We start from the raw sequence: 17,442 nt of genomic DNA, 5'->3' as shown, positions 1-17,442 counted from the left end.
CGGTCTGACGAGGGATTCTGGGACTTCTCAATGCGGCCGCATTCGGCAGAGGCCAAGCTCGGGACCTGAACACAATCGCAGCTCCCAGGAGCCCCGAGGCCGTGGGTGCAACCGGCCGACACCTGCAGCGGGCCAGCCCCCAGCTGCACGGCTCAGGAGGCCCAGAGTACCACGGGCAGTTTCGACTCACAATATCTTGAAGATGTATTTTATTTATTTGAAAGGCACAGTGACAGAGACAGAAGTTAGAGAGAGAGAGAGAGAGAGAGAGAGAGATCATCCATCTGCTGGTTTTCTCTCTAAATGGCTGCAGTGGTAGGGGCTGGGCCTGGCTGAAGCCAGGAGCCAGGAGCTTCCTCTGGGTCTCCCACGTGGGCGCAGGGGCCCAAGCACTCGGGCCATCTTCCACTGCCCTCCCGGGTGCATTAGCAGGGAGCTGGATAGGAAGTGGAGCAGCCGGGACTCGACTCTGCGCTCACACGGGATGCAGCGGCAGGCGGCGGCTTAGCCCACTGTGCACAGTGCTGGCCCCAACCTGGGGTATTCTTAACTGATGATGTGTGACCCCGTCGAAGGCCAGGGGGTGCTGTAATTCACTCACACCCGCCAGGAGCACCGCTAGGTCTCTGAGCAGCACGGACTTGCACACACATGGCCCAGCCTTTGCACACGGCCCAGCCTTTGCACACGCACCTGGCTCGGCCCCGAGCCCCACCCTCCGTCCTCCCAGCCACTGAAGCCCTCCTTGTTTGAGCGCTTCCTCCTCCAGGAAGCATATTCCGTGACCAGCCCGCCTCTGCCCCGTGCTCACGGCTGCTGCTTCACACGGTGTTTGGGCGCCCTGAGTGCAGCGCTGGGCGAACAGCCCTGGCTGTGTTGACCCCAGGAGCTGCATCTCACCCTCGCACAGTGAGAAGCTGAGCACGGCGGGCAGGGGCGTTGCTGGTGCAGCCCTGGAACGGGGGGCGGGGAGGGGGGCGGGGAGGCGTGGCTGAGTGCACGTGGGTGCCCAGGGTCCTGCTGCTCCCCCCAGTACCACCTCGAGTGAGTCTCCTGACACTGTGGCCTCGGCTTCCTTTTCTACTAGTCATTAGGAGAGAAGCCAGGATTCGTTTAATTATTGCTGCATTCACTCAACAAACACCCGTGAGCAACCTCCCCCCACCCCCACCCCCCGCCCGGCACTGGGGAGCCACAGATGGCCGCAGAGCAGCTCCGCTCCCAGCAAAGAGAGGGCAGCTCAGGTCAGGCAGGTGGACGGGGCTGGACCTGCCACAGCACCGAGGGAAACAGGGCCGGGGGCGTGCGTGGGAACCCACCTCGGGGGAGCCCGGGGCCAGGAAGGCGGCCGAGTACTGGGCCAGCGCTGCGTCATCCTGCACGCTCTGTGCCAGCTGGGACAGAGCTCGGTCCTCGGGCCCGCGTGCGTGCAGCTCCCGCAGCAGGTGCGCGATCACCCGGTTCCTCTCCCGGCACTTGCGCACCAGGGACGCCAGCTTGGCCTGAAAGGGAGGCAGCGGTGAGCACACGCCCCCGGGGGGAGGGGGCTCGGCACGGAGCTGGGGGTCCCAGGGTCCCCAGGTTCTGCTGCTGTCCTGTCCAGGGCCCTCCCTGTCCACCCTGCCCGGAGAATGGAGAGCAAGGGCGGACCCGCCCACCTGATCCCGACCCGGGCCCACCCTGAATGTGGACTGAGAGTGCCACCCTCAGCGAATCCCAAGTCCCACTGGCCAAGAACACGCCACACCCCATGGCCACTTAGGGCCACATCCAGGACGCCGTCCCAGACTCCAATGCTTCTGTACATGGGGGAAGCTCTGCTGAGACAAAAGGGCACCCCCACATCCACACAGATGGCCCCCAGCCTGTGACCCTGCCACTTCCCGCCGGGCCAGCGCTGCGTGGTGAGGCAGCGCCGTGGGCACGGGCAGGGGCTCCGGGGCCCCTGCACTGTTTGCAGCAGGTCAGGTGCACCCGAGGCCGCTCTGATAAGTGATGTCCTTAGCTGACCCCGGGCTCATCACACCCAGCACCACCGTGCAGGAGGGGGCGGCTGTGCGGTGACCACGGGCTCATCACACCCAGCACCACCGTGCAGGAGGGGGCGGCTGTGCGGTGACCACCGCGGGCACTGCAGCAGGGACGAGCTGGGGACCTGGCTGGGGCATCCCGTGGGTGGCTCCAGCGTGAGGGACAGCCTCAGAGGGCAGGGCCACCGAGGGCGGACGCAGGGCACAGCACGTGGGGACCACAGGACCTCAGATGCAATGCGGGGGAATGTGCTGGAAGCAAAGCCCGTGCACACGGGCGCTCGGGAGCCGAGTCCCGGGCACTGGACCGCAGACGGGTTCAGGGCGGGAACCGGCGTCCCTGCCCCTCGCTGCAGGCGACACTGCCGTGGACTTGACGCGCACGTTACCTTCAGAGGGGGCACGGCCAGGTCCACCTCGCGTCGCTCTCTCTGAAGCTCCACGAGCTGAAATGAAAGCCAGGCGCTGACACGGCTGCCCCCCGGCACTGCCCTGCGGTCTCGGCCGGTGCCGGCTCACATGGGTCGGCTCTGAACAGCAGGGGACCTGGTGCTGGGGGCAGGGCCTTTCCCGTCACCGCCCAGCGGGTCCGGGGGACAGAGGCGGTGCCTCCTCTGTCGGGAAGTACGCCGTCCCCGACCCCCCACCGGGAAGCGGCTTCCCAGTGATGCTCAAATGCACACGGGGTCCTGAGCCCCTGGGGCTGACTCCCAGCAGCCACCGCCAAGAACTGTGACCCCGTGCACGTCACCCGCCCTCTCTGCCCCCCTTTCCTTGTCCGTGGAGTGGGTGACGCCCAGCGTCCACCCAGGGATGAGGACCACGGGGAGGAACCAGCGCACCGATTCATGCACCGTGCTGAGAACCAGCCTGGCATCCAGCCAGTGCTCAATACATGCACGCTGTCGCTACGACTTGGGGGCAGATGAAAGCTGGATACTTGTCATGGAGGTGTGGCAATGTCCCCTCCCCCCGAGCGTGGGCTGGTTCCTGATGCCCCAGGAGGTGTGGCAATGGCCCCTCTCCCCAGAGTCTGGGCTGGCCCCTCAATGCCCCAGGAGGTATGGCAATGCCCCCCCCCAGCCTGGGCTGGTCCCTGATGCCCCAGGAGGTGTGGCAATGCCCCCCCAGAGCCTGGGCTGGTCCCTGATGCCCCAGGAGGTGTGGCAATGGCCCCTCCCCCCGAGCCTGGGCTGGCCCCTGATGCCCCAGGAGGTGTGGCAATGGCCCCTCCCCCCGAGCCTGGGCTGGCCCCCCGATGCCCCAGAAGACGGCACAGCGACACTGGCATCATCCCAGGCCTGGAGGAAGCTGCTTCCACCTGAGCTCCTTCTCGTTCTGATGGAAGACCCCTCCCTCCCTCCCTCCCTCTCTCCCTCCCTCCCTCCCTCCCTCCCTCCCTCCCTCTCTCTCTCTGCCTCTGTCTCTCTGTAACCCTGCCTTTCAAATATATGAATAAATAAATCTTTTTTTTTAAGTGAGTGAGAAGGAAGTAGGAGGTTAACAGCAGGATCAGAGACAAGATTTGGGGGTGACAGATCTACCGCGGGGTTGGCGTGGGGGTCACGTGAGAAACCCCGCGAAGCCAACGACCACAGAGCAGGAGAAGGGGAGGGAGAGGACACCGACGGCAGTGAGCGTGTGAGAGTGCTCGGCGTGACCAGTGCTCGGGAGGAGACCGTCCGGAGCCACAGCCCCCGCATGCAGGGGACGCTGTGGCCCAGAGACACACAGCCGAGGTCGCAAGGCCGGGGAGCCCGGGGGCCTGTGATGCCGGCGCCCAAGAACCGCATCACAAGATTCCATCGGGCAGCGGGAGCTACGAAGGAAGACTCGAGTGGGAATCCCAGCACAGAGAAACGACAGTGATGAGCCCGACAGCAGAGCCGCTCCTCTGAAGAGAGATTTAACTGGCAGACAGACAGAGAGACACCTAAGGTGTAGGGAGAGAAGAGGGTGGAAATGAGGCAGACCTAAGACCCGGGGGTACGGTCGAAGCTGTCAGCCCTGTGAGATGCCGGAGGTCACGTTTCGCCCACCAGTGATGGACGAGGCAGAACAGGGACACCACGTCCCACGCTGGCTGAGGACCCAGGCAAGAGGGCCCCTCGTGGATGCTGGAGGCTTTGGACAGGGGCCACCCCCTGGACAGCGGCACTCCCACCCTGGGGACCCACGACCCCAGTTCTCTGCGCCATCATTACAAACAGGTACTTATGAATGAATGGCAGTTATGACCGACCCCACAGCAGGGGCACAGAGACAGAACGCCGCCCACCCAACAGCTCCCAGCACATCAAAACACAAGCACACAAAGGCTGGGACGCAGCAGGCACAGGGCACGCGGGCTCTGTGCACGGTGTGGGCAACCGTACAAGGCCGACACCAACAGCCAGCCACACCCCCAAGCGCTGATGCACTCTGCACCTGTCAGCTTGTGAAAGGGTTGAGACTGGTGGCCTTCAGGGCGAGCAGCTGTGGGCGCGAGCACAGGCCACGTGGGCATCCTGGCTGTCAGCTGTCACGGTTCATGGTTTTGCACCCTCTGATCCTCTGATTCTTCCGCTAGGATTTGCCCTGGACATGGGCAGTGGGAACACAGCACGACAGAGACGGGAATGCCCACAGAAGCCGAACAGAACCGTGTGAGCGTCCACAGAGAATCGGTCAGTGGGTGATGGCTTGGCCTCGTGATGGAAGAACACACAAGGCCTTTAAAGAATGAGGCGGGACAGACATCCGGTCGCAGTGGCTGAGACACCGCTGGGGATGCCGGCACCCAATTTTGGAGGGCCTGGGTTCGAGTCCCTGCTTTGCTTCCTTCTCCGGCTTCCTGCTAGTGCTGGCCCTGGGAGGCAGCGGTGACGGCTCAAGGACTTGGGTCCCTGCCAACCACGTGGGAGCCCTGAATGGGTTCCTGGCTATCAGCTTCGGCCTCGTCCGGCCCCAGGCATGGTGAATGGACCACTGGATGAAGCTGCCTCTCTTTCAACTCAATAAATCAAAAAATAAAAGAATGAGGGGCCATTTTGTAGTGTAGTGTGGTTAAGCCACCGCCTGCGATGCCAGCATCCCATCTGGGTGCCACCAGTTCCAGTCCCGGCTGCTCCACTTCCAATCCAGCTCCCTGCTAATGGCCTGGGGAAGCAACGGAAGATGGCCCAAGTGCTTGGGCACCTGCACACATGTGGGAGACCTGGTTGGAGTTCCTGGCTCCAGTCTGGCCCAGCCCTGGTTGCTGGAGCCATTTGGAGGTGTCAACCAGCAGATAGAGGATCTCTCTCTCATTCTCTCTCTCTCTCTCTCTCTCTCTCCCTCCCTCCCTCCCTCCTTCTTTCTCTGTCACTCTGCCTTTCCAATACATAAACATAAAGCGACTTTTCCCAGAGCTTTTTGAAGCCCTTTCACGGACACACACGTATTTAGCCAAGGCTGACTCGTGGAGAGACCACAGGCCCTTTGCTTCTCTCCCTTACACTGTTCATACGTTAAAAACCTAACAGATACAACCAGCTGCTGGGGCTGGTACGGAGACCTTGCCGAGACGGGCACATCTGATGCGGGCAGGAGAGGGGGCGCCGGCTGAGCCTACCTGGCTCCGGAGCTGCTCCTGGAGCCGGACGGCCTCGTCCCGTGCCAGCTGCAGCTCGCGGCCTGCGGACGCCTGGTCTCTGAGCTGGCACTGCAGGGTCAGCACCTGGTGCCGGAGTCGACGGATGCACAGCCTGGGGTCTTCCCGGGACGCCTGGGCCTCCGAGTGCTGGGGCTGTGGAAGGCACAGACTCGAGTCAGGCTCCTGCTTGTTGAGTCTGTGATGTGTTTCCCACAGCAAAAACAAAACTCAGAAAGGAGGAATCGCTATCGTCTCCTTTTCCGGCACGAGCCCTGTGCACTTCCTGCAAAGCCCCCGCGCCCCCACGCGTGTGCAGGCGTGAGCGTGTGGGGCTCAGGCTCGGCGCCCTGGCCCAGCGCCCTAGGATCCTCTCTTGGAAACACGCACAGCGGAACGGCGTCCCAGGGGCTCGGCAGGAATGTCAGCCACCGTCCCCCCGACATGCGGCAGGACGAGGAAACGGGACGGCCAAGCCAAACGAGGAGACGCACACGACAGCGCAGCCGCCCGCTTGTATGGAACACGGCAGATCCGTGTGCTCCTGGGCTCTCGGCTCAGGTCTCTGCAAAGCTGCCCCTCACTCTCCCTGGACCTAATGCCAGGCAAGCAGGTGTCACGTGGATGCCAGAGGGAACTGGCAGGGGACAGAGCACCCATATGCGTGCTGGTTCAAGTCCCGGCTGCTCCACTTCCCATCCAGCTCTCTGCTAATGACCTGAGAAAGCAGTGGAAGATGCCCAAGTGCTTGGGCCCCTGCACCCGCGTGGGAGACCTGGATGAAGCTCCTGGCTCCTGGCTTCGGATCAATGCAGCTCCAGCAATTACAGCCGTTTGGGGAGTGAACCAGCATATGAAAGACCTCTCTCTCTCTCTCTCTCTCTCTCTCCCTCTCTCTCTCTCTTTCTCTCTCTCTCTCTCTCTCTGCCTCTGCTTCTCTGTAACTCTGCTTTTCAAATAAATAAATAAATAAATCTTAAAAAAAAAACTATGGGAAACCAAGCAGAATACGATATTTTTTTTTCCTGATTAATACAAATTCCCACCGCGTGGGCCGCGATGCACAGGCTGGGCCCCGGCAGGAACAGATGGGCTCCGAGCGGCGCCACGAGATGCAGCTCCCAGTCTTCAAAACAACTTGGCCTTTCGGGGAGTTTGGCGCCACTGCCGCCAGGGACGTGGACAAGGCCTTTATCCCTGGGCCCTAAGACACAGTCCACAGCATATTCCAGAGAGACAGACAGCGGGGGTGGGGCTGCCCCGAGGGCCACCTGCTCCCTGGGGACCACTCTCTGCACTTGGGCTGGGGCACAGCACTGACCCTGCCCCCAGGGGCTCTGTGTGGGGAGGAGGACACAGAAGGGGGGGGACAGCACAGCATGGCCGAGGGAGCCGCCCGTCCAGGGGCACCGTCCATGCTGGGCCTGCACCTGTACCCCAAGGCCCCCTGCAGCCCGCGCCCCACCCCCGTCAACAGCAAACCGTCATGGTGACGTCACTGGGCACAGGGCTGGGGGCGGTCAGCCCCAGGGCCTCTCTGTACTGAGCCCTGCCTGCCACGCTGCTGCCCAGTGTGAGGGTAGGGGAGGCATCGCGGCTCTGAGGCGGAAGTGGGGTACAGGCAGGGGCGGGCGGGGCCTGTGGAAACACAGAGTGAGGAGGGTGGTGTCACCGTTCACCGCAGGGAAATCTGGCTGTCACGCCCACCGTCACAGGAAGCCATGGAGGGGGAGGCGGGTTTAGACCAGTGAGTGACAGGGTCTGGTGCGTGGCTCGGGATGACTGGGAAGGGAGGCACCGTTCACCCCGTGTTCCTGGCTGTCCCTAGATTCCATGGATTCCGGCATCAGACAGGAGCGGCCGCCTGTCCTCCCACGTCCACCTCAGACAGGGACCCCTGCAGCGCACATGGCACCATGGCGTCCCCTACTCACACCCCCCCCCCCCAGGGCTGCTGAGCCTGCTGCACCTGTCTCGTGGCCACTTCTCCAGCTCCACCCCTACCACACCCTGCCCTGCCCACTGTCCAGCCGCTCTGAGCACAGGCAGGGCCCCTCCTGCCCCAGAGCACGGCCGCTCGCTCTCCCCCTGCCTACAGTGCTGTCCCCACTGCTCCTGTCCAACCTGGCGGCATCAGCTGGACCTGCACCTCTCGGGACTGCCGGTTCCGTCCAGGTCAGAGCGGCTGGCACTGGACAAGCACGCAACCTGGAAAGAATATATGAGACTTGGAAAGCCAAGACTCTGTGGCAGTAAATGACCTCCATGAAGGATCTCTGTGAGTGAGATCCCAGTGGAAAGAACGGGCCATCAAAGAAGGAGGTACCTTTCTCTGAAGGGAGGAGAGAACCGCCACTTTGACTATGGCCTTGTCTAAATAAGATCAGAGTTGGCGAACTCAAGAGGCTTCCATAGCCTTGGCAACTCATGACAAGAGCCTAGGGAGATTACTGACGCCATTAACAAGAGTGTCAATTTGTAAAGTCAACAACAGGAGTCACTGTGCACTTACTCCTCATGTAGGATCTCTATTCTTATGAGTTGTACTATGAGAATTAACAGGAAAACTAGCACTCAAACAGTACTTTGTACTTTGTGTGTCTGTGTGAGTGCAAACTGTTGAAGTCTTTACTTAGCATAGCGTTGATCTTCTGTACAGAAGAATTAAAAATGCATCTTAGTGAAGAACGGGATGAGAGAGGGAACAGGAGAGGGGACGGGGTGGGGGTGGGAGGGAGGGTATGGGGGGAAGAACCGCTGTATTCCTAAAGCTGTACCTATGAAGTTTGTATTCATTAAATAAGAGGTTTTTTTTTTTTTTTTTGACAGGCAGAGTTAGACAGAGAGAGAGAGAGAGAGACAGAGATAAAGGTCTTCCTTTTCCATTGGTTCACCCCCCAAATGGCTGCTATGGCGGGTGCTGTGCCATTCTGAAGCCAGGAGCCAGGTGCTCCTCCTGGTCTCCCATGTGGGTGCGGGGCCCAAGCACTTGGGCCATCCTCCACTGCACTCCCGGGCCACAGCAGAGAGCTGGACTGGAAGAGGGGCAACAGGGACAGAACCGGCGCCCCAACCGGGACTAGAACCCGGGGTGCCGGCGCCGCAGGCGGAGGATTAGCCTAGTGAGCCACGGCGCCGGCCAAATAAGAGCTTTCTTAAAAAAAGGAATGCATAAGACTGATTCCCAGGGGCACTGGGTGGGACGTGAGCAAAGGGAAACCTGGCGAGGCGAGGGCAGGCTTTCCCGGGACTGCGCTCTGCATCCTTTCAGGAAGAGCAGGGGTCCTGCCAGGTCAGGGAATGAGGGAGGGGGCTCAGGGGACCCAGGACAGCAGGAGCTCGAGGGACAGAGGAGAAACCCGAGCGTCGTTCCGCAGCTGCCCCTGGCGCTCCTGGCCGAGGCAAAGGCTGTACGGCACAGACCGAACTCCAAGGCTGGACAGCCCCGGGGACACAGCTGACGCCCCGGAGAAGCCACACGGCACAGCGGGGACCACACTGAGGAGCCACAGCTCTGGGACTCCGGCCCAAACCAAAACAGACCTGCACGGCAACAAAACTCACTCGGCTTTCCCTGGAGGAAGATGATGGTGAGAGAGGTCCTGTCCACCGTACGTCCCTGGCGTGCAAGAAGCAGGAGTGTGAGTGCTCACCAGGAAATAAAATGGGCTCAGAGGTGCGTGGAGTGCAGACAAGGTCTCCAATACCTCTGGCGGGTGTGCTTTGAAAAGCGTGGGAAAGAGCTGGCAGCAGTTAAAGCACAAAGTGCTGTGTCAGAACCCTCGGCTCAGATCCCAGCTCCCTGGGGAAGCAGCAGGTGACGCCCGAGCATTCGGGTCCCTGATTTCCATGTGGGGACATCGACGGCGTTCCCAGATCCTGGCTTCAGCCTTGCCCAACCCCAGCCATTGTGAGTATTTGGGGAGCAAACTAGTGAATAGAAGCTCGCTCTCTCTCTCTCTCTCTCTCTCTCTCTGTCTCTCTCTCTCTCCCTCTCTCTCTCTCACAATTTTAATAAAAATAAAAACATAGGAAGATATAAACAGAATGGATGAACTGATGAAGTTTTTCAATAGAGAATCAGAATCTCCTTTAAGAAGAAGAAAATGGAAATTTTAGAACTGAGAAATACAAAGAGACGTGCAATTAGGAACTCACCAGATGGATTTAGCAGAAGACGGACACAGCAGAACGTGTGCCAGCAAACTGAATGGGGTCCACAGAAAACCCAAACCTAAGCACAAGGGGAAAACAGGACAGAGCTTTCCAAACGGGAGAACAGAGGGAAAAAAAAAACCTGTGTCCCTGAAGGAGAGGAGGGGGAGGTGCTGTGTCCAGCAAGCAAAGCCACCACCTACAGCACCAGCAGCAATGTCACGGGGCCAGGCCCAGTCCCAGCTGCTGTCCTCCAGCTCCCTGCTAGCATCCCTGGAAAGGTGGCCCCAATGCTTGTGCCCCACCACCCACACGGGAGACCCAGACAGAGCTCCAGGCTCCAGCGGTCAACCTGGCCCAGTCCTGGCTGTTGCGGCCATTTGGGGAGTGAGCCAGCAGAAGGAGGATCGCGCCTGCTCTCCCTGTCTATCCGTCTTCCGTTTTCATGCTCTGCTATTAAATAAACCTTTTTAAAAGTAGAAATTGAGTGGGAAAACGAGACAGGAGGAAATGTCTGAGCACACAATGACCAGGCGCTGCTGAGTCCGACAGACGTCACGAATGCACCATTTCAAGAAGCTCGGAGAAGCGAGTGGGATAAAAGCCAAGGAACTGCTCCCAGGCCCACCACAGCCGAACCGCCAGGACCCAGCGGATGAAAGGAAATCGTAAAGCAGAAAAGAAATGGCACCGACAGCTGACTTCTGTGTGAGGCCATGGGAGGCAGGAGGCGATGGCACCGACCTGGGAGAAATGCTTAGAAGGAAGACCCGCCCACCTGAGCTCCTGCATTCGATGGAGAAAAAACTTCAGTGAGGGTGAGACAAATGGAAGCAGGCGAGAATCAGCCCCAGCACACCCTCGCTGCGACAGGGAACGCCAAACACTTCCTGAAGGCAGGAGGCAGCAGACCCACGGGGGTGGGAGGAAGACCGAACAGCGCAAGAACACATTCAGTGGCTGCTTCAAGCAACGGCCACATCGACCCGGGAGGCTTACGGTACCAGAAATCACACACGTGGCAAACACAGTGAAAGGAAAGGGAGCAGATGGCGTCCAGCATTCGATCTGGGCACTATTTGGAACGTGCTAAAATACTGGTTTAAATATACTAAAATAACTAACAACCACATCCTGAAGTTTCTAGGGTCGGGCTGGTGTTGTGGTGTAGTGGGTTAAGCTGCCGCCTGTGGCAACGGCATCCCCTGTGGGCACTGTTTCACATCCTGGCTGCTCCACTTCTGATCCAGCTCCCTGCTAGTGCACTGGGAAAGCAGTAGAAAGTGACCCAGGTACTTGGGCCCCTGCACCCATGTATGAGAACTCGGTGGAATTTCCGGCTTTGGCTGCGCCCAGCCTTGGCTCTTGTGTCCGTTTGGGGAGTGAACCAGCAGGTGGAAGCTCACTCCCTCTCTTTCTCTGCCTTTCAAATATATTTTTAAACCTTTAAAAAGAGAATGGCTGGGACTGAATACAAAGGGCTTAACAACGCCACCTTGTGGACATTAAGTCACTGACAGACACCTGAGCATTTCTTCCTGGGGCCCCTGAGAGCCCAGTGCTGTCCACGGAGGAGGGGAGGGACTCAGAGGAGCCCACAGCTGTACTCACAGTCACGGGTCCACGCCTGCGGAGAAACTCCTGACCCCCAAATACAAAATCTGGTTTCAAAGTCATAGCACTGGGTACCAACCTGAAGCACCTGCTTAGGGGTAACCTTGAACTTTCTGGAGCCCAGATGTCAAGGAGCGAGGCCCACCTGTGCCCCTCGCGGACCCTGTGACCCCAGGAGAGTCACTTCCTTCCTCTGACCACCTGAGTTAGCAGGTGGACGCCGGAGCACAGCCAGCCCCGGGGAGGGAGGCAAGCGGGATGGCACAGCAGTGCAGTCCACCTACCTGAAGGCCATGGCTCGGCCACCGCAGAGCTTGTCCCGGGTCTACAGAACACACTGCCCTCGTCTCCTCTTGGACGCCTTCGTCCCCGGCTGCATAGGGGCTGCCTTGCAGGCCACAGGACGGAATCACAGCGGTGCAACCAACGGCGCTTCTGGAATTCTCCACGTCTGAGGACGACCCCGCCGGCCCTGCAACTGGGTCCGCTTCCTCCTCCGCGGGTGGCCCGAGGACGCCCGTCACCGGCTGTCCTGAGGGTGGAGTCGCCTGAACCTCCTTGTCCACGGCACACACCCAGCCCTCCGCCATCTGGGATTCCCCCGGGAGGGGCTCCCCTCCTCCCACCGAACGCCGCCGATCTGGGTTCCTCTGCGAGGCCACGTCCGTCTCCAGGACGCAGACCCTGCGTAGAAGGTGCGCGTGCTCGCTCTGCAAGGCCTGGGTCACGCGCTCGAATCCCAGCGCCAGCTCCTCTGTCAGCTCCTTGTAGCCGGCCCCGAGCTCCGCCACCAGCGCCTTGAGCTCCCGGTTCTCCAGGGCGGCTCGCTGCATCACGCCCAGACTCCCCTTGAGCTGCGCGTTTTCCTCTTCGAGCTCCAAGATCTTGCCGTAGCTCCTCTCGTTGCCGTCTTCCAGCTCGGAGATGACCTGCAGGCACTGGTCCAGCTCCCGCTTCCAGCGCTCGGCGTCTCCCAGCAGGGCGCGGTTAGCCCGTGCGAGCCTGGCCGCCTCCGCCGCCTCTCTCGCTCGCGCTCTTTCCAGGGCGCGCACTTTTTCATGGCACCTGTCTTGTTCCCCCTGAAGCTTGGCGTTGCCATGGACAACCTGGCTCCCGTCTCTCTCCAGTCCACAGAGGAGCTGGTGCAGCCGAAGCCTCAGCCTCTCCAGGGCTCTCCAGGGTGGGGACGGCCGGAGCTCCCCCAACCCTGAGGGCCCTTCTGGGGGGCCAGGGCTTGCTTCCTCCCAGCCAGGCACCGGCCGGGGACCCGGGACCTTGGCCTGTCCCTGTTGAACATCTTCACCGCCTGCCTGGGGCTCTGTTGCCTCTGCAGAACAAACTTCCCAACGTTGGTTCCCGAAAACCTGCGGCGAATCAGCACCCTGCCCAGCCACCCTGCGGTTCCCCCTGGAAGACGGGGGCGTTCCCCGTCCCCGAGCGCCCCCATCAGGCCTCAGGAGGAACAGCTGCTGGAGACACTCCTCCATCGCCTGTTCAAGCTCATCTATGTCAACAGAGAACCTGTCGCCCCGACTGGGAGCCCACACGTGGCCCCCATCAGTGGACACAGCCGACCCGGGACACAGCGGCGACCCCGGTTCTCCCACGGCCAGCGTCACCATGCCCTCATAGCCCTCTGAGTCAGCCTGCTGGGGGACACCCCTGTCAGCCGAACCCCACACTTCCTGATGCGATACCATCTGCTCCTTCTCTTCTTCCTCCCGCCCAGGGTGTTCTTCCTGCCGAAGCAGAGCGTCCCCAAGCGTCAGTGGCTCCTCGTGCTGACCACTGCTCCTGGCCACTCTGTCCCTCCCCGCCGGCCTGTGAGCCCCGGTGCAGGTGGGCAGGGGCGCTGCTTCCTCCAGCGACAGCCCCCCTTGGAGAACCCCACCACCTCCATCCTCCCCTCCCTTCCTACCCAGGGATTCGGGACCCTCCAGGGACACAGGGACCTCTCCCTGCAGAAGAGGCAGTGGACACTCCGGCTGAGGCTGGGACACGGCAGCCTCGCTCTTGCCCTGCATGCCCTCCGGGGCCCGAAGTCCGCTGCCCAAGGTCACGGTCTCTCGGCTCTCCTGACCCGGCCAGCACTTGCTGCCCAGGGCTGCCTCCTCCCTGCCCACGGTCTTCCTGACCCCTCCTTCTTCATGCCAAGCATCTCTGGGGTCTCTGGGCGCTTTCGTGGGGAGCGGGTGATCGGAGGTGTGTGGGGACTCCTGGCACAGGGGGCTGTCACGGCTCTTCGCCCGGGGGCAGTCCCAGCCGGGGTGTCTGGCGGCTTCGGCAGCAGGTGGGAGCCCGGCGGCCAGCACCTCTTCTCTGGGAGGTCTCAGGAGCAGCGGTGGCGGCAGGGGGGCAGGGTCCTCGGCTGACCCCCAGGGAGGCAGCGTGGCCGTCGGCACCAGGACCGAGGGTTGCGGGGCTGGGGCGGCTGGGAGATGCTCTGAAATCCAGGTCAAGTCCATAGGGTGGAGGGACCCATCCTGGCCCTGCGCTGAGGGGCAGCCGCACACGAGGACAAGGATCTGTTCGTCCAAGCCGGGCTCGGCCGCAGGAGGCTGTGGGCGGAAGGACACGGTCAGGTGCGAAACGGCCCCTCCCACCCTGGGACCTCATGGCCTGCTGCCCTTCTGCTTGCTGACCTCAGGACAAGTCTCCTGCTGCCCCAGGGCCTTTGCACGGGCTCCTCCCTCTGCCCAGAAGCTGCCTCCCGGAGAACCCTCCTGGCCCACTCCCTGGCTTCACTCACATCTCAACCCCAGCGTCACTTCCTCACACAGGCCTCCCCGGGCACCTCCTCGGCTCCCTACCGTACAGGCTCTCTCCCTGCTCCTGCGGCACCGCCTGACCCCTCAGCACCCTCGCGTGGCCACGTCGGGTTCCCTGCCGCCCCGTGCAGACGCCCCGGCACAGGGGCAGATTTATACTTCGTGCGATGCAGCAGAGGGTGGCACCCAGGCCTGGGGGTGGGGGGTGCCGGCTACAGTGCAAGGGCTCAGCGGCCGCTGGGGCTGGTGGCCGCTCTCTCGTGCCCAATGCAGAGCCGAGGAGGGTCTGCCGGACACGCCACTGCCTGGGGCAGGGACAGCGGCAGGGACGGGGTCGGCCGAAGCGCCAGGCACACAGCAGGTGTTTCCCAGGCACTCCAGCAGAGTGGGCTGGGGCCTGGACCCCCCGGGGAGAGGGAGTGGGGAGAGGGCACGGGAGCCCGGCCCACTGCGAGCTCTCACGGCTGTTTCAGGTTCCCTGCGCCTGCAGGCAGGTTCCTGGTGGAGCCCCAGCAGGGAGAGGCTGGGCAGGTGCAAGACCCGGGAGGGAGAGAGGGAGGGCTCCCTTCGGAGCCCCATCCGTAACACGGGGCCCCTCGAAGTCCTCGGACAGGTGCCTGGGCTCGGGAGAAGGGGGCGGTGAGGGCCCAGGCAGCCGAGGCCGCACAACAGGAACCGAGACAAGTCCTAAGTCACAGCAGGGCTGAGCCCCCGGAAAGGCCGGCGGGGGAGAAAGAGTGCCCCCTAGTGGCCAGGTCACGGTGGCCGGTTTCCCAGCAGGACCTCAGGGAGCCGGGCCTGGACAGGTGGTTGAGCAGGCACAGGGCCCGCAGAGGTCGAAGCTGAGGGAGAGCTCCCTGGCGCCCCCTCTTGTGGGCTCTGTGGCTGCGGCGAGCCCCATAGCTGCCCTGGGTCTCAGGCGCACACCTGCAGAGTGGTATAGGAGTCCTTCCATCTGTCTGTCTGTCTCCACCTGTGGGGCTCAGCTCGTCCAGGGCCCAGCAGCCTGGCCAGCTCTCAGCAACTGCCCCTCCCCGCCCCCCACCCCGCCCAGGGTGCTCCTCCCTGTGACTCACCCCATGGGGCCCAGAGCCCGAATGAATGAACCCAGACTGAGCCCAGAGCCCGAATGAATGAACCCAGAGTGAGCCCAGAGCCCGAATGAATGAGCGAAGAGAGGGGGAAGCCCCTCTCGGCTTAGAACCGCAGACCCAGGCCGGGCTCAAGGCTTCGGCTCCGGTCCCGGCAGGCTCCGGCCTCCGCAGCGACAGGAAAGTGGAAGCTGAAAGGGGCTAGGCCTCGCCAGGGCCTCAGCCAGCCACGGCGGGGAGGTGGGGCGGTGCTCCTGGGCCTACACGGGGCAGGGTGGGCTTCAGGCTGGAGCTCGGGGCCCATGGGGAGTCCCGTCCTCCTGTCTGGGACCGAGCCCCGCCTGCGTGGTCAGGGGTCTAGAGATTCCGTCTGCTTCTTGGAAGCCCGGCCACAGGCGGGGCCCCTCCTCCCCTCCCAGCCAGGTCTCGGTCGTTGCGCCCCACGCCCTCAGGCCTCCCTCAGCCTCAGCCCCGGACTCTGTCGCTTCGCTGCCCCTCTCCCACCCCGTGAGTGCACACAGTAGGGCCGACGGCCCCGGCTGGACCCTGCCCGTGCAGAGGCCTCTGGCCTCTCCTGCTCACAGACCCCACAGGGGCTCCCAGGGGCTCGCCCAGTCACCGGGCCTGGCGTGCTAACAGAGGGGTCTCGGCAGCCCGACGCAGCCCCCAGCGCGGGGCCCCCCCACCGAGGGCTGGCCTGGGAAGCAGCATGGCCCCGGGGGCCGAGACCCTCGCTTGCTGAAGGGGGCTGCTGCGCGGTCACGGCTCAGGCGGGCTCTCCATCCCACGTCTCCCGCACACGCTGAACGCTAGAACTGCGTCTCAGCACTCGCGGGATGAGGGCGGAGCCTCGGTCCCGTCTGGGCGTCTGAAGACAAGGCCTTTGGGAAGGGATTTGCTGGGGCGAATCCCCACGATCGAACAGGGGTGGCTTTGCCAGGACGGACATGGGCGTGAAGGAAAAGCACACTTCCTGTCTACTTCCTGTCTACTTCCTGTCTCTCTGCTTCCTGTCTCTGCTTCCTGTCTGCTTCCTCTCTGCTTCCTGTCTGCTTCCTGTCTCTACTTCCTTCTGTTTCCTGTCTGCTTCCTGTCTGTTTCCTGTCTACTTCCTGTTTCCTGTCTGCTTCCTGTCTACTTCCTGTTTCCTGTCTACTTCCTGTCTCTACTTCCTGTCTCTACTTTCTGTCCTGTACTTCTTGTCTACTTCCTGTCTGCTTCCTGTCTACTTCCTGTCTCTACTTCCTTCTGTTTCCTGTCTGCTTCTTCTACTTCCTGTCTGCTTCCTGTCTCTACTTTCTGTCCTGTACTTCTGGTCTACTTCCTGTCTCTCTGCTTCCTGTCTGTTTCCTGTCTCTACTTTCTGTCCTGTACTTCTGGTCTACTTCCTGTCTGCTTCCTGTCTACTTCCTGTCTCTACTTCCTGTCTGCTTCCTGTTTCCTGTCTCTACTTCCTGTCTGCTTCCTGTCTCTACTTCCTTCTGTTTCCTATCTACTTCCTGTCTACTTCCTGTCTGCTTCCTGTTTCCTGTCTATTTCCTGTTTCTGCTTCCTGTCTTCTTCCTGTCGGCTTCCTATCTGCTTCCTGTCTCTACTTCCTGTCTGCTTCCTGTCTTCTTCCTGTTTCCTGCCTGCTTCCTGTCTTTACTTCCTATCTCTACTTCCTGTCTGCTTCCTGTCTGCTTCCTGTCTGCTTCCTGTCTCTACTTCCTGTCTGCTTCCTGTCTGTTTCCTGCCTGCTTCCTGTCTGTTCCTGTCTTTACTTCCTATCTCTACTTCCTGTCTGCTTCTTGTCTGTTTCCTGTCTGCTTCCTGTCTGCCTCCTGTCTCTACTTCCTCTCTGCGCCCTGGTGCACCGTGCGGTGTTCCTCCACCAGGTTCCGCACCCACCTGCTCATCAGACGGCAGGCTGAGGCCCCCCACCCTGGCCCGTGCGCCTCCACCCTGTGCACCGACAGCACCCTCCTTCTGTCCTAAGGAGCCGCTCTCGGGCACAGTACTCAGGGTCATGAAAAGCTGCTGAGGCCAAGGCTCAGAGACGCGGCACGACCATGACGCGGGGAGCGGAGGCAGCGGGCCCCCACCCAGCGGACGGGGTACACTCTCCCCACGCGCCCAGCCCCGCACAGGTGGGATGATGATCCAAATGACACACTGTTCCAGCTGGGGCCAAC

The 17,442-nt window shown here is 61.7% G+C and overlaps 1 protein-coding gene across 5 annotated transcripts in view; it reads right to left on the bottom strand.

Annotated features, from left to right (window-relative positions):
- C2H4orf50 (chromosome 2 C4orf50 homolog) overlaps positions 1-17,442 on the bottom strand; it is an 84,024-nt gene that overhangs the window by 48,876 nt on the left and 17,706 nt on the right. For 4 of the 5 annotated variants that reach the window (XR_011386178.1, XM_070068024.1, XM_070068021.1 and 1 more), the window contains 4 exons: positions 11,694-13,967; positions 5,623-5,796; positions 2,420-2,476; positions 1,320-1,502 (listed from right to left, as the gene is read on the bottom strand). Coding sequence is in view for 4 of the 5 variants with exons in the window: in XM_070068024.1 (XP_069924125.1) it covers positions 1,320-1,502; positions 2,420-2,476; positions 5,623-5,796; positions 11,694-13,967 (2,688 nt within the window). In the remaining variant the exon portion in view is untranslated. The remainder of the gene's footprint in view (positions 1-1,319; positions 1,503-2,419; positions 2,477-5,622; positions 5,797-11,693; positions 13,968-17,442) is intronic. The other variant, XM_070068022.1, reaches the window with a different exon arrangement.

Source organism: Oryctolagus cuniculus, chromosome 2, assembly GCF_964237555.1.
Source record: "Oryctolagus cuniculus chromosome 2, mOryCun1.1, whole genome shotgun sequence".
NCBI classification, from domain to species: domain Eukaryota; kingdom Metazoa; phylum Chordata; class Mammalia; order Lagomorpha; family Leporidae; genus Oryctolagus; species Oryctolagus cuniculus.
Note: the sequence above shows the minus strand (reverse complement) of the source record. Positions and strands in the feature narration are given on the sequence as shown.